We start from the raw sequence: 11908 nt of genomic DNA, 5'->3' as shown, positions 1-11908 counted from the left end.
CTGAATGCTCAATGGACAACTATTTTAATCTTTTGACCCCCCAATAGTTTTTGGAAATTCATAAAATTGTTGGGAGGGCCTGTCTAATTTGGTTTATGGTACCGCCGACAAGTACCTACTTTCGGTACTTCGATTGCCGCTCAAACAATTGGGAAAATCCCGACATTTGGCATCTCTTTGTCGTTATCCTGTGGCAAAATCCACAGGAGGCAACGTCGAAGGAAACAACAAAACCATCTATTTAGTAAGTCCTTGCATAATACTGAGCGCAGTTCAGTTAAGGATTAAGCAACCCTTCTGATAACCTGACTAAAGTCCTCATCGAAAAATAGTCAATTTTGACTTAAATTGTAAATCATTTTACAATAGGAGAGAAAATACCATAAATAATTCCATTTCCTAATTTTATTGCTCCTTTGTTGTGCAGTACCGATTCAAGGAAGGGCAAACAACAGGTAAACTAACAACCCCTCCTTATTTATGGTAGTTATAAGACAATTTTCTCTCCTATTGTAAAATGATTTACAATTTAAATCAAAATTGACTATTTTTCGACGAGGACTTTACCTGTTCCTGATCTGTGCGCAGTTCGAGTGCCTCCATTATAACAACCATTCATTAGATTATTATTAGCAGCTGCGAGCAACAGTAAATACTTGAATGCTGTCGATAATTGCGATAACAAAGATAAACAAAGTATAGTGATCCCAGAACTCTAACGTTTTATGATAGGCAATATCATGGAGGTAGTATTAACAGGAGGGAACATTCCCTATACCGTCAATGCTTTAGATGCGGTACCAGTCGGCCACTCTCTAGTACCACTTTATGACTCTTCTTAAACTAGCCGCCAGCGTTAATGACACTGTTGGCCCACTGCTCGAATCTTTTCAGTGGCGTGCGCAACAAGAGTAATTTGGGGAATTTGGGCATTTCAGTTATTTTACTTTCGGCTTTACGTGTGAGTGGTTTTGGTATGAATTTTCTTCGTTTTTGGGCGTTGTTTTGTTGTTTTTGTTGTTATTTTTGGACTTTTTGTAATTCAGAAGAATTGCAAAGAGAGCGAAAAATACCAATTTTACCACGCCACTGGAAAGGCACATGGTGCGCTCTGTATTTAGTACCACTTTATAGCACTGCGCATTTACGAGGCATTTCCGCTTTTTTCAAATAGTGCTCCCTCCTGTTAATACTACCTCCATGGGCAATATCGTTATGAAGTTAAACAGCTTAACAAAGAAGCTGGTAATGGACGTAAATAAACAGACCTTTAAGGGTCGGTCTTTAGCCTGGGGGCTTTGGATTTAGAAAGAGGGCAGACGGTACCAGGTAGTCTCTCTTGGACGAAGTGCTCCTCTTCTCACTGGGAGGTGTCAAATACTAATCCCCTCGTAATTAGTATTGCCTATCATAAAACGTTAGAGTTCTGGGATCACTATACGCAAACAGAGCCATGAGGTTCGATCCAGCACAAAAATATTTTTTGAAATGGCTATGGTTATAAATACAGTATCTAAGTAGCTTGATTACTATACTTGGGATTAGGAAATTGGTGCGCAGTGAAATTGTGGGAAGTAGTGGGGAGAGAGGACAGACCCTATGGGAGTTATTCTGTGCTAACAATTGTATGTACTGTGTACAGTTGTATCTGTGCCAGAGACCCACTGTGTATTTGTGTAAACGAAGCCGTCGGCCGTCGAAAGTCGGAGGATTTTTGGTCTTTTTAGCAAGTCGGATTTCTCATTCTATCTGCGCAATGCGCATATCAAGAATTAAGCCACATTAAGCCATGTTTTGCGACTTGTACGTCATACTCTGATAATCGACAATTATGAATAGTTAGAATAGAATTGTGTTATGATAGGATAAACACAACCAATCACAGTCAATTTATCCAGCGCACCAACAACACCATTTCGATGAACTTGTAAATACGAACATGTTGAGAACAGCCGGCAGAAATGTGTTCAAAACGAAAAACGTGCCAAAATTCCAGCAAGTGCTAAGCTACACCACCGACACCAACATCCCCAATCAAGCAGATGTCGTCGTCATCGGTACGTACTCATTGTTTCGTTATTTAGCCGTTTGACAATCACATTTTAAAATTCAGGTGGCGGCGTCGCCGGTTGCAGTCTCCTCTATCATTTGTCCAAAAGGGGGATTAAGACCGTTCTTCTCGAAAGGGCGAAAATAACGAGCGGCACCACTTGGCATACCAGCGCCCTGTGCTGGAGACTGAGACCCGGCGATGCGGACATCAGGTTGTCGGAATCGACCAGGAAACTCCTCATCAGTTTGGAACAAGAAACAGGACTTAATACGGGGTGGATCAACAATGGAGGACTTTTCATCGCCAAAACAGAGGTATTGCACCACACTTGACGGGGTTGAAAAGGAAATATTTACTCGTACGATTTGTTCACAAGTTCATTCATTAAAATGCAAGCGCTCATGGTCTTTTAATGTTTAAAGGTCAACTGTGTTATTATGCGAGTTAGCTGCTTGGTCATGTCAAGTGTTTAAATCTTTGATAAACATGTAGAGCAGATACGATACGCAGGAGGAAAATGTAAATAGTGGTTTAAATTCGAGTTTAATTGTGGCCAACGAGAACTAATTAATAATGTTAAATTCGTCAAACAGCTTAGTTCAGTTGGAAACTTAATTGACATAAAGCAACGGGTACTTACATTGTATTAACTTGCGTAGATTTTATTTTAGAAATGTAAATTTTTTGACAACATTTTTTACAGCAATTGAGATAAATATGTGAACTGACAAAAAGTTTGTAAATATCTTGTAGTGATGGTACGTCTCTTATTTTTGAACACATTTTGAACATGCATCGACTGCATGCGCTTAAAAATATACTGAGTGACATTAGAAGTGGAACATTAAGAGATAATAGTTAATTAAAATTGATTTGTATACAACATGTTACTCTTGAACTCTTGACTAAACGTAAAACTGATTAAAATTTCAGCCTCTTACATCAACTAATAATTGACAAAAAATTAATTGTAAGAAATCTTTAAATTAATAGCAATTATAAAGTTTATTAATACGTCAATACGGTAATGAACAATTCTAGTACAAAAATGAGTTGTTAACATGTGTCTCTAAACTGAAAACTAAAATTCCTTTCCACCCCAACACGGTGTAATATAAACAAAGCGAGGTGATAATGCGGGGTTAGGCGGGTGCGTCCTATTGGATTCCCACGTTATCATAACGCCAACCACTTCAAGCAGGTGCCCCCCCGAGCCGAATATCCAGAGGGGTAAGCGGGCGAGTCGTATTGGATTCCCGCAGCTCCTTATCAGCGTTTGGATGTTGTCAGAGCCCGATTTTCCTTACATAATAATATGTTTCATTTAACCGCCTGGGCATTGACGAAATGAGGTGATCAATGGATCAATGTCCTCTTGAGGGACTTGGTCCCAGGCAACTTGAATTGATCATATCCCAAACATGTTCGATCGGGTTTAGATCGGAAAATCTGGCAAGCCACGATGAAATGTTGACACCAGCTTCATTTAAGAACTGTAGTGTGTATACAGTGCATTTTTTTTAACTGTTGCCATAGGGAATTGCATGGTAAAACTTATACCCCCTGTTAACTTTTGTTCTGATGAAAATATTCAAACCATTTTTGGAACAAAGTTTGAAGATTTTTGAAACTATCGGATAGATAACAATTCAATATCCTAAACTGTCGAAAAAGTTGTGAAAAAAATATTTTCTAGCGCGCCGGAATGATAGTACGTCGAGCGGTCGCCAGAATAGCGTCCCTGTCGGCTCAACCAGCACCTGACCATCTCCACTTTTGACTTTTGTCACTTTCATTTAAAAAATAGCGAGATCTCCTCGAGGCTATGATTAAATTAGCTTTTGGATGGCAGCTCATCTAAACATTTATTTAAAAAAAAAAAACAGAATGTAAAAACGTTAACGCACAAGTAACTCAACAAATTAACAGAAATTGTCAAAGGAATTGTTCAGTGTTTTCCTTCGACTGCTGGACAATGTCCGACGCGATCTTGAAAATTTCTTCGCGTGTTTTGTAAATGTCGCACTGTAATGGAATTCCAAGCTTCAGTTATTCTTGCCCTTAATTTCTCCACAGTTTCTGGTTGACCTCTTATGCGTTTTTTTACTGTTGCCATAGGTAATTACATAATTGCATGGTAAAAATAATATCCTCTGTTAACTTATTATCCACTGCAGGTTTGGTGCTAATTTTTATTTTTGTAATAGATCATTAATAAGACTACGTAATGCTACAGTGGCGGCTGGTCAGGGGCGGCAGATACGGCAGTGCCGACCCAGAAATTTATTTGAAAAGAACACAATTTAAAACAGTTCATTTATACTTTTTTTTAAACAAGTTTCATCATTCATATCTCTCTAATATGCATATATTTTTCAAATTTTATGACATTAGCCCTTACTGGAGATTCAAAGGTCCATTAAATCATGGTCCCAGTATCCCGTAAAAGTGAGCGCATTAAATATACGCGTGAGCATGTCCGACGAAATTGCACGCTGTTTGGCATAGACTAATAAACACACTTCGTTTAGTAAGACGACTTAATCCTTTAGAAAAAGATGGCAACAAGTACGCGGCTTCACCGCTGCGGTGATGTCTGGGCAAACTAACAATAGAAACGGGTAATGGCGGGAATTGTGTGAAATTTAAATTATTCCAATTTTGTATTTTATTAATACAAATAAATCAAAATAAAACATTTATTCATGGAAATATTCCAAAAAAATCACAACATAAACAATAAAAAAAAGCGTAATTATTATGAAAAAAGTATTGTACATCTGAATAAACAAATAATAAATAAACAAAAATAAAAATTATTCTAAAAAAATCAAATTACATATAATGAAAGGTAACCGACGTACAATACATCACAAAAAATCAGTCTATCATGAAAAATAAAGAGAAATATTGAAATATGAGACCAAAAAACAAAAAAAAAACTATTCTAAAAAATCACATAACCTAAATTAAATCTAAAAGTCTATACACAAAAATGTAGGTAGTAAGGTAGTCATGAACAAATGACGAAAAAAGCTATTTAGGTACATGCTGGAAAGTAGTAATTTTTTTTTAAATAATTTTTTTCCTATTTGTCTCTTGAAATTCTCTTTGCACATCATCAAGATATTTGTACAAAATTAAATGAATACTGGTTTTTAACAAATTTGTTCTAATTTCACTAGAGTGCATATTGCAGTGAAACCAATTAAAATCAGTCCGTTCTATAACAACTATACGCAGTTTTTGAACAATGTTTGAAGTATGTCCAAAACGTTTCAAATAAAATATGACCATATCATGAATATGAGCTACAAAGCAAATTAATTCTTTGGTTACATATTTCAGTCTCATTTTTTGGTCGTCATATTCCTTAAATTGAGTAAAAATGTGACATGATTCTGGAGTATCCACAAGCAATGAAATGCGACAGGCGAGGCATTCTAATTTTTTAATTGTTTTCACAAGATACCCACATACATATGCCAAAGCTTGTAGTTCGAAATTACCATTTTCTAAACAACTCTGATCAAATTCTGGTGGATTTAATTGCAGAAGTTCATTTTCTTCATCTTCAACAAGAGGTTTAAAATTATCGTTGTCTGACAAAAAATCTCTTAAATTGTGCAAAATATGCCCCGTATCTTCTTCACAGTTGCGACCTGCAGACCTGTTTGAAATTAAATTGTTCAAAATGCTAGTTTTTAAAGCAGAAATAAACTGGAAGCAGGAAGGATTGGTGTTAGCGACGCCGTACTGTCTGACTACAGAGAACATATTTTCTAGAGGGTCTTGGTTTAATAATCGCGTGCGCAAAAATTTAAAACCTAATTGCTTACATACATCCCAAATTGCTAAAACACTCTTAATATTATTGATCCATCCCTCTTTACACGGAAGCGTTCGTTTTGAAGAACCGTCTTTTTCAAAATGGAACTCCCACGATCTAATTTTTTCCAACATGCCATTCCAAAATATAATATGTTGTGTTTTTCTTGTTAAAGCTATTCTTAGCGGAGGAACAGCATGCTTTTTAGTAATGTTGCTACTATTGAAGCTGTCAAACAAATCGTTTATATCGTGTACAAACTCGGCGGTGTCGATTGCTTCTGAAGAAAGTCCGGTATTTTGAGCTATCATAGTTTCAATGGCCGCAGCCATTATATTGCTCAAAGTTTTTGCGGCAATTGAAACTTTCATCTTCATTAATTTATATTTATTTACAAGAAGATAACATTCCCGAATTTTCCTCAAAGTTTGAAACCGTCGAGTTTGGTCAAAACGAAACGCAGAAATTAAATGAGAAAATTTGGCCACCTTGTTGTCTCTATACTTAATTGTGTACCTTGCCAAAGCGTTTCTAATTGATTTAAGTAAATGAGGCGCATCATATAGCGACACAATTTTCTGTTGGTTGACACAAAAAAAATTGTTCAGTGTATTGTTCAGTGTTAATAATGGCAAATGTTGGACAAGTGGTGAGCAATAATAATTCAGATAGGTACTCTAGATTTTTTACTGAGAAATAAATTCTCTTCATTATTTTACGATGAGAAACTGTTTGTTAAGGATTTGAAACGGCCTCGTCCTGCCATGTCAAATTTAATAATTAGTAAAGCGGACACCTCCAATCGTGGTTTTTGTGTTTCATGCTATGAAAAGTGCGAGTGGATTACAGGTAGCGAAATTAGGAATGGATTGTTTTGTTGGCCGTGCTTACTTTTTTCTGAGCAACGTCCAGGTCCGTGGAACTAACTGTACAGGCTTTAACAATCGTAAAGAGATCGGTAGGGCACTGCAAAAACACGGTATTTCAAAAGATCACACACAAGGCCTGCTAAAATTTAAATTATTTGGAAGAAAACAACAAAATATTGCAAACGTCTTAGACAACGCACATCGCGAAAGTGTTATTGAATATAATCCCAAAGTCAGCGAAAATCGCGAAACCCTTGGACGATTAATTGACATCACTATTTATTTAGGAACACAAGAGCTAGCGTTTGGTTAGACGAATCCACGATTTTCACTGGTTTGTCCAAGACCATACAAAATGAGATCATTCAAAGTATTAATAATGTAATTACAATTACGGTTGAGGATGAAGTAAAAAGCGCCCATTGTTTTTCATGGCAAACATAACTTTGCCTACTCGTGGTCTTATATGTGATTTTTTTTTTGGAATTTGGTTTTCTTTTACATTTTTATAGTTGTTTCGCTACGTTTTTTTTAAATAAATTATTAGTTACCTACGTTACCTTACCAAATTCCTTAATCCTCCCCTCCTAGCAAGAATTGCTCTAGCTAGACCTTCCTCTTGGTTCTTGCTGAAGAGTGAATTTGTTCTTTATCAAAAAAAAAGTTTTTTTTAATTTCCATTATATTATTATTATTATTAAACATTATTTTAAATAAATATGGAACAAATACGGCGACAACTTTGAGCATTAAAAAAAAAAAAATACCAACGAATCTGCCGTACCAGTTGAAATTGTTACGAGCCGCCACTGGTAATGCATATTGTTTGAACAACGACAAGCAGTTTTATTTTAAATACTAATTTTACTCTTCAAAATTGAAATTAATGAACGTAAATAATTTGACAAAAACGTAGTAGACGATATGGGAACAAAAATTAGATTTTATATTTTATTTTGTTATTTATTTTAATCATAGCCTCGAGGAGATCTCGCCATTTATTTTTTAAATGAAAGTAACAAAAGTCAAAATTGGAGATGGTCAGGTGCTGGGTGGTTGAGCCGACAGGGACGCTATTCCGGCGACCGCTCGACGTACTATCATTCCGGCGCGCTAGACAATATTTTTTTCACAACTTTTTCGACAGTTTAGGATATTGAATTGTATTCTGTCCGATAGTTTAAAAAATCTTCAAACCTTGTTCCAAAATTGGTTTGAATATTTTCATCAGAACAAAAGTTAACAGGGGGTATAAGTTTTACCATGCAATTCCCTATGGCAACAGTTAAAAAAAATGCACTGTATGTGGGCGAGCGATACCGATACCGATATCCGAGGATTTTTCCAGAAATCAATGACATAAATTTAAGGAATTTTATTCCTTATTTTACACTCGCGCTGTACAAAAAATTTTTATAATAATAATTATTTCCGGTAGAGCTTGGAAAATATGCACTAAAAAATAGCCAGAACTAAGTTCTTTGGTTTTGTTTGTCGGATGTCTGCCCAATAGTAAAAAAGATGTTATTGATATAACTTTTAGTTAGGATGTAGCTAAGTCAATTTATGTTAACATATCATTTTAGGAGCGCCTGCAGGAGTTCAAACGCCTCCACACATTGGGCCACTTCTTCAATATTGAAAGTCATGTGATAGACCCTTCGGAAGCAGCAAAACTGTCACCGATACTCGATCCTAAGAAATTCAAAGGCGCCCTCTACTCTCCAGGAGATGGTTGTACTGACCCCTCCATGTATTGCGCAGCTCTAATAAAAGGCGCCAACACTCGAGGAGGACAAGTATTACAAAATCCCAATAAAATTATATTATTTTACTGACTTACATTTTAGATCATCGAAAACTGTCCTGTCAACAACATCCTCACCGATCCCACTTCTGGCGTGAGAAAGATCAAAGCCGTCGAAACAGCAAAAGGAACGATCGAAACTAGTTGTGTTGTAAACGCTGCAGGAGTTTGGTCGACGAATATTGCTCAGCTTGTTGGGTTAGATCTGCCGATTGTTCCCATAAAGCACGCGTACGTCATCACCGATTCGATACCGGAAGTGAAAAATACACCGAACCTTCGAGACCACGACGGAAGTACTTATATGAGGATCCAGGGTGACTGCATTTATCTAGGAGGCTATGAAGCTAATCCCGAAATAATCAAAGACATGCCGACCGACTTCCAGTTCAGTCTGTTCGACTTAGATAAGAATATTTTCGAGGTTCATTTGAAAAATGCCGCTGATATTGCTCCAGTTTTTGAACGCGTCGGTATTAAATCTGATATCTGTGGTGCCGAAGCCTTCACTCCAGACCACAAACCCATCATGGGTGAAGATCCGAGATTGGGAGGTGTTTCACTTCTAATCATTAACATGAACTGTGTCTAAGGCAAATTTTTTCTATAGGTTTTTACTACTCGTGTGGGTATAATTCTCTTGGTATTAATCTGAGTGGTGGTTGTGCCGAACAGTTAGCTATCTGGATCTCTGAGGGTCGTCCAGAGATACCAATGTTTACTTATGATATAAGAAGATTCATGCCGAATTTGAGATCCGATCGGGCTTGGATTACCGAAACTACTCAAGAGTGTTATGCTAAGAATTTTGGTATTGTGTTCCCTCATGATCAACCTTTGGCTGGAAGGAATCATAAAATCGGGCCGTTCCACGAGGTGACAAGTCATTTTGTTTGTTACCGAAAATGTTAATTGGACTTTTTAAATTTAACTGAATGAACAAAACAGAATTTTAACATTTCTTTATTTGCATATACATATTTTTGTTTTTCTTTCTTCATTATTTTGACTTATTTTAAGTTTAGTTAATCCATTTTGCAGGCTCTTGTAGCCAGTGGTGCCGTAATGGAGCAAGCCCAAGGTTGGGAAAGGCCAGGATATTTCATTAAGGATCGTACTGCACCTGTACAAGCCTACGATTGGTATGGCTGTTATGGCCACGTCAACAACGAAGATAAGAGATACGAACACGAGTTGGAAGGAGATTATACGTTTGGATTCTCGAAACATCATGATCTGGTTTGTATTACTAGGAAATTTTAAGAACCTAGAACTAAATAATAAATGAGAAAAAGACTAATCACTATCTTATAAAATTTTCTATTATAACCTAAATGAATCTTGCTCAAATCAGTCTTTACAATACAATACAATCCTCAAACTTGGCACTTCTGATTTTGTCGGAAGTGTTTTGTACTTTTTTGCATTTCTATACTTATTTTCTTTGTGATAACTTGACAGTTATTTAGTACATATTTACAAGTTTTTTAATATTATTAAGTTGTAACAAGTCTGAATATAATATTGTAAGTTAGATCGGAGAGGAGGCAAACGCAGCTAGAAACAACGTCGCACTTTTCGACCTCTCCTACTTTACTAAAATGTACTTAAGCGGACCAGACGCCGAAGAAGCAGCTGATTGGCTCTTTACAACTGATACGGGCAAAGAACCAGGACGTGTGGTTTACACTTGTTCGTTGAATAGCAAAGGAGGAGTGGAGGCGGATGTGACAGTCACACCTTTACAAGAAGGTGTTGGTACTCTCGATGATCCCATGTTGAAGGTAGGTAATTTGAAAGATTTTGAACCAGTACCTAGTAAATCATTAAGTTATATCCAAGTCGTACCTATACTTGATGTTGTAGGGTAAAGGGTACTATATCGTAGCTGGTGGAACGACTGGTTACCAAACAGTCTCACATTTTAAGAAAGAAATCGGCAAGAAAAATTTCAAAGCGGTGATAAGCGACATCACGGACAAATTAGGAGTACTATCAATTCAAGGACCAAAAAGGTAAATTTAAATGTATAAACTTATAAACCATTTTTTAAATGTCGATCTTCAACACTATTGTTTAAATCTAAATAAAACTGAAAAGAATAATTTACAACTGAGAAAGAAAAAACTGAAAATACATCATTAAGGGAAACGAGAAAAAAGAAGAAAATTCATAAGGTAAAATTTTAGGATCACTATAAATGAAACCAATCTTAGTTTTTAATTGATTTGGAATACTAAAGCTTGGCGATAGTAAATCAATTTTATTTGTTCTTCAACAGATAATAATTTAATGTTTATAAAATAAGTGAAAACTCTCAATTCAGACTTCTTACAATGATTATAGATACATATAACTATTTTAGAATTTTTCAGTATATGTATGTGATAAATGTGAGGGTTGTATTTGCTATATCTTGATTTATTTTCTAGTCGGGCGCTTCTCCAAACAATCACTGAAACCCCCATAACTGACGAACGCTTCCCCCCAGGGATGTCCCACATCATCCAAATCAATGGTCACGTTTGTCGCGCTATGAGGATCAGTTTCATCGGTGAACTAGGCTACGAATTGCACGTCCCCGTGGCTTCTTGTGGTCCGGTCTACAAGAAAGTAATGGAAGCTGGGCGAGGATTCGAGTTGAAACACGCCGGATTCAGAGCCTTATATTCTTTAAGTCTCGAAAAAGGGTATCATCTCTGGAACCGTGATGTGAGAATGGACGACAATCCTGTCGAAGCGAATCTGCAAATGATTTGTCGCAAAGAAGGCCAGTATTTGGGCAAGCAACACGTAGAAAAATTAAAGCAGCATGGTGTGAAAAAGAAAAGGGTTTTCTTCACTTTGGAGGATCGGGTGGCTATTTATGGCTTGGAGACAATCTGGAGGGACGATACGAGTGTAGGGTTCTTGAGGAGAGGTGACTGGGGGTATAATCTTAACTGTAGTATCGGGACGGGATTCGTGGAACATCCCAAAGGACAGATATTGACAGATGAGTTTTTGAAGAGCGGAAATTATTACATTGAAGTTCTAGGTATGAGGTACCCCGCCACTTTGTTTTTCAAGAGTCCTTTTGATCCGAAGAATCGGAGGCTGCTGGGACAATACGATTAACAGTTCGAGGACAAATAGGCAATTTAAAACAAACAAAAAAACTGAAGACTACTCCATGTTTTTAAAGTTTTCAATATTTTAAGTACAACATTAAAATAAAACAATTCAGCAGTTACCTACTCCTAATAACTTTTTGTTGCAACTTTGTGGACTAGTGAATCATAGTTCAGTAATGTTTTGAATAAACTGTCGAAGTGTTGACACACGTGCATAAACTCCAGGGTAGTCTGGCA

The 11908-nt window shown here is 36.7% G+C and overlaps 1 protein-coding gene across 1 annotated transcript; it reads left to right on the top strand.

Annotated features, from left to right (window-relative positions):
* Nucleotides 1-1861: 1861 nt before the first annotated feature.
* Nucleotides 1862-11794, top strand: LOC138132842 (sarcosine dehydrogenase, mitochondrial-like). The gene is made up of 9 exons (XM_069050513.1): nt 1862-2057; nt 2114-2367; nt 8338-8550; nt 8602-9112; nt 9169-9434; nt 9600-9797; nt 10094-10342; nt 10425-10573; nt 10991-11794. Exons 1-9 carry the CDS (start codon nt 1940-1942, stop codon nt 11673-11675), a joined length of 2643 nt encoding a protein of 880 aa, XP_068906614.1. The 5' UTR covers nt 1862-1939; the 3' UTR covers nt 11676-11794.
* Nucleotides 11795-11908: the final 114 nt, after the last annotated feature.

The sequence above is a fragment of the Tenebrio molitor genome, chromosome 6 (assembly GCF_963966145.1).
Source record: "Tenebrio molitor chromosome 6, icTenMoli1.1, whole genome shotgun sequence".
Lineage (NCBI taxonomy): Eukaryota > Metazoa > Arthropoda > Insecta > Coleoptera > Tenebrionidae > Tenebrio > Tenebrio molitor.
This window is presented reverse-complemented; position numbering and strand designations above follow the sequence as displayed.

Excerpts from the sequence above, each read along its gene's own strand:
- LOC138132842 (XM_069050513.1), top strand. The coding sequence starts at position 1,940 with ATGTTGAGAACAGCCGGCAGAAATGTGTTCAAAACGAAAAACGTGCCA. Across the intron at positions 8,551-8,601 it reads CCAACACTCGAGGAGGACAA|ATCATCGAAAACTGTCCTGT; the intron begins GTATTACAAAAT and ends CTTACATTTTAG. Across the intron at positions 9,113-9,168 it reads TGAAGATCCGAGATTGGGAG|GTTTTTACTACTCGTGTGGG; the intron begins GTGTTTCACTTC and ends TTTTTTCTATAG.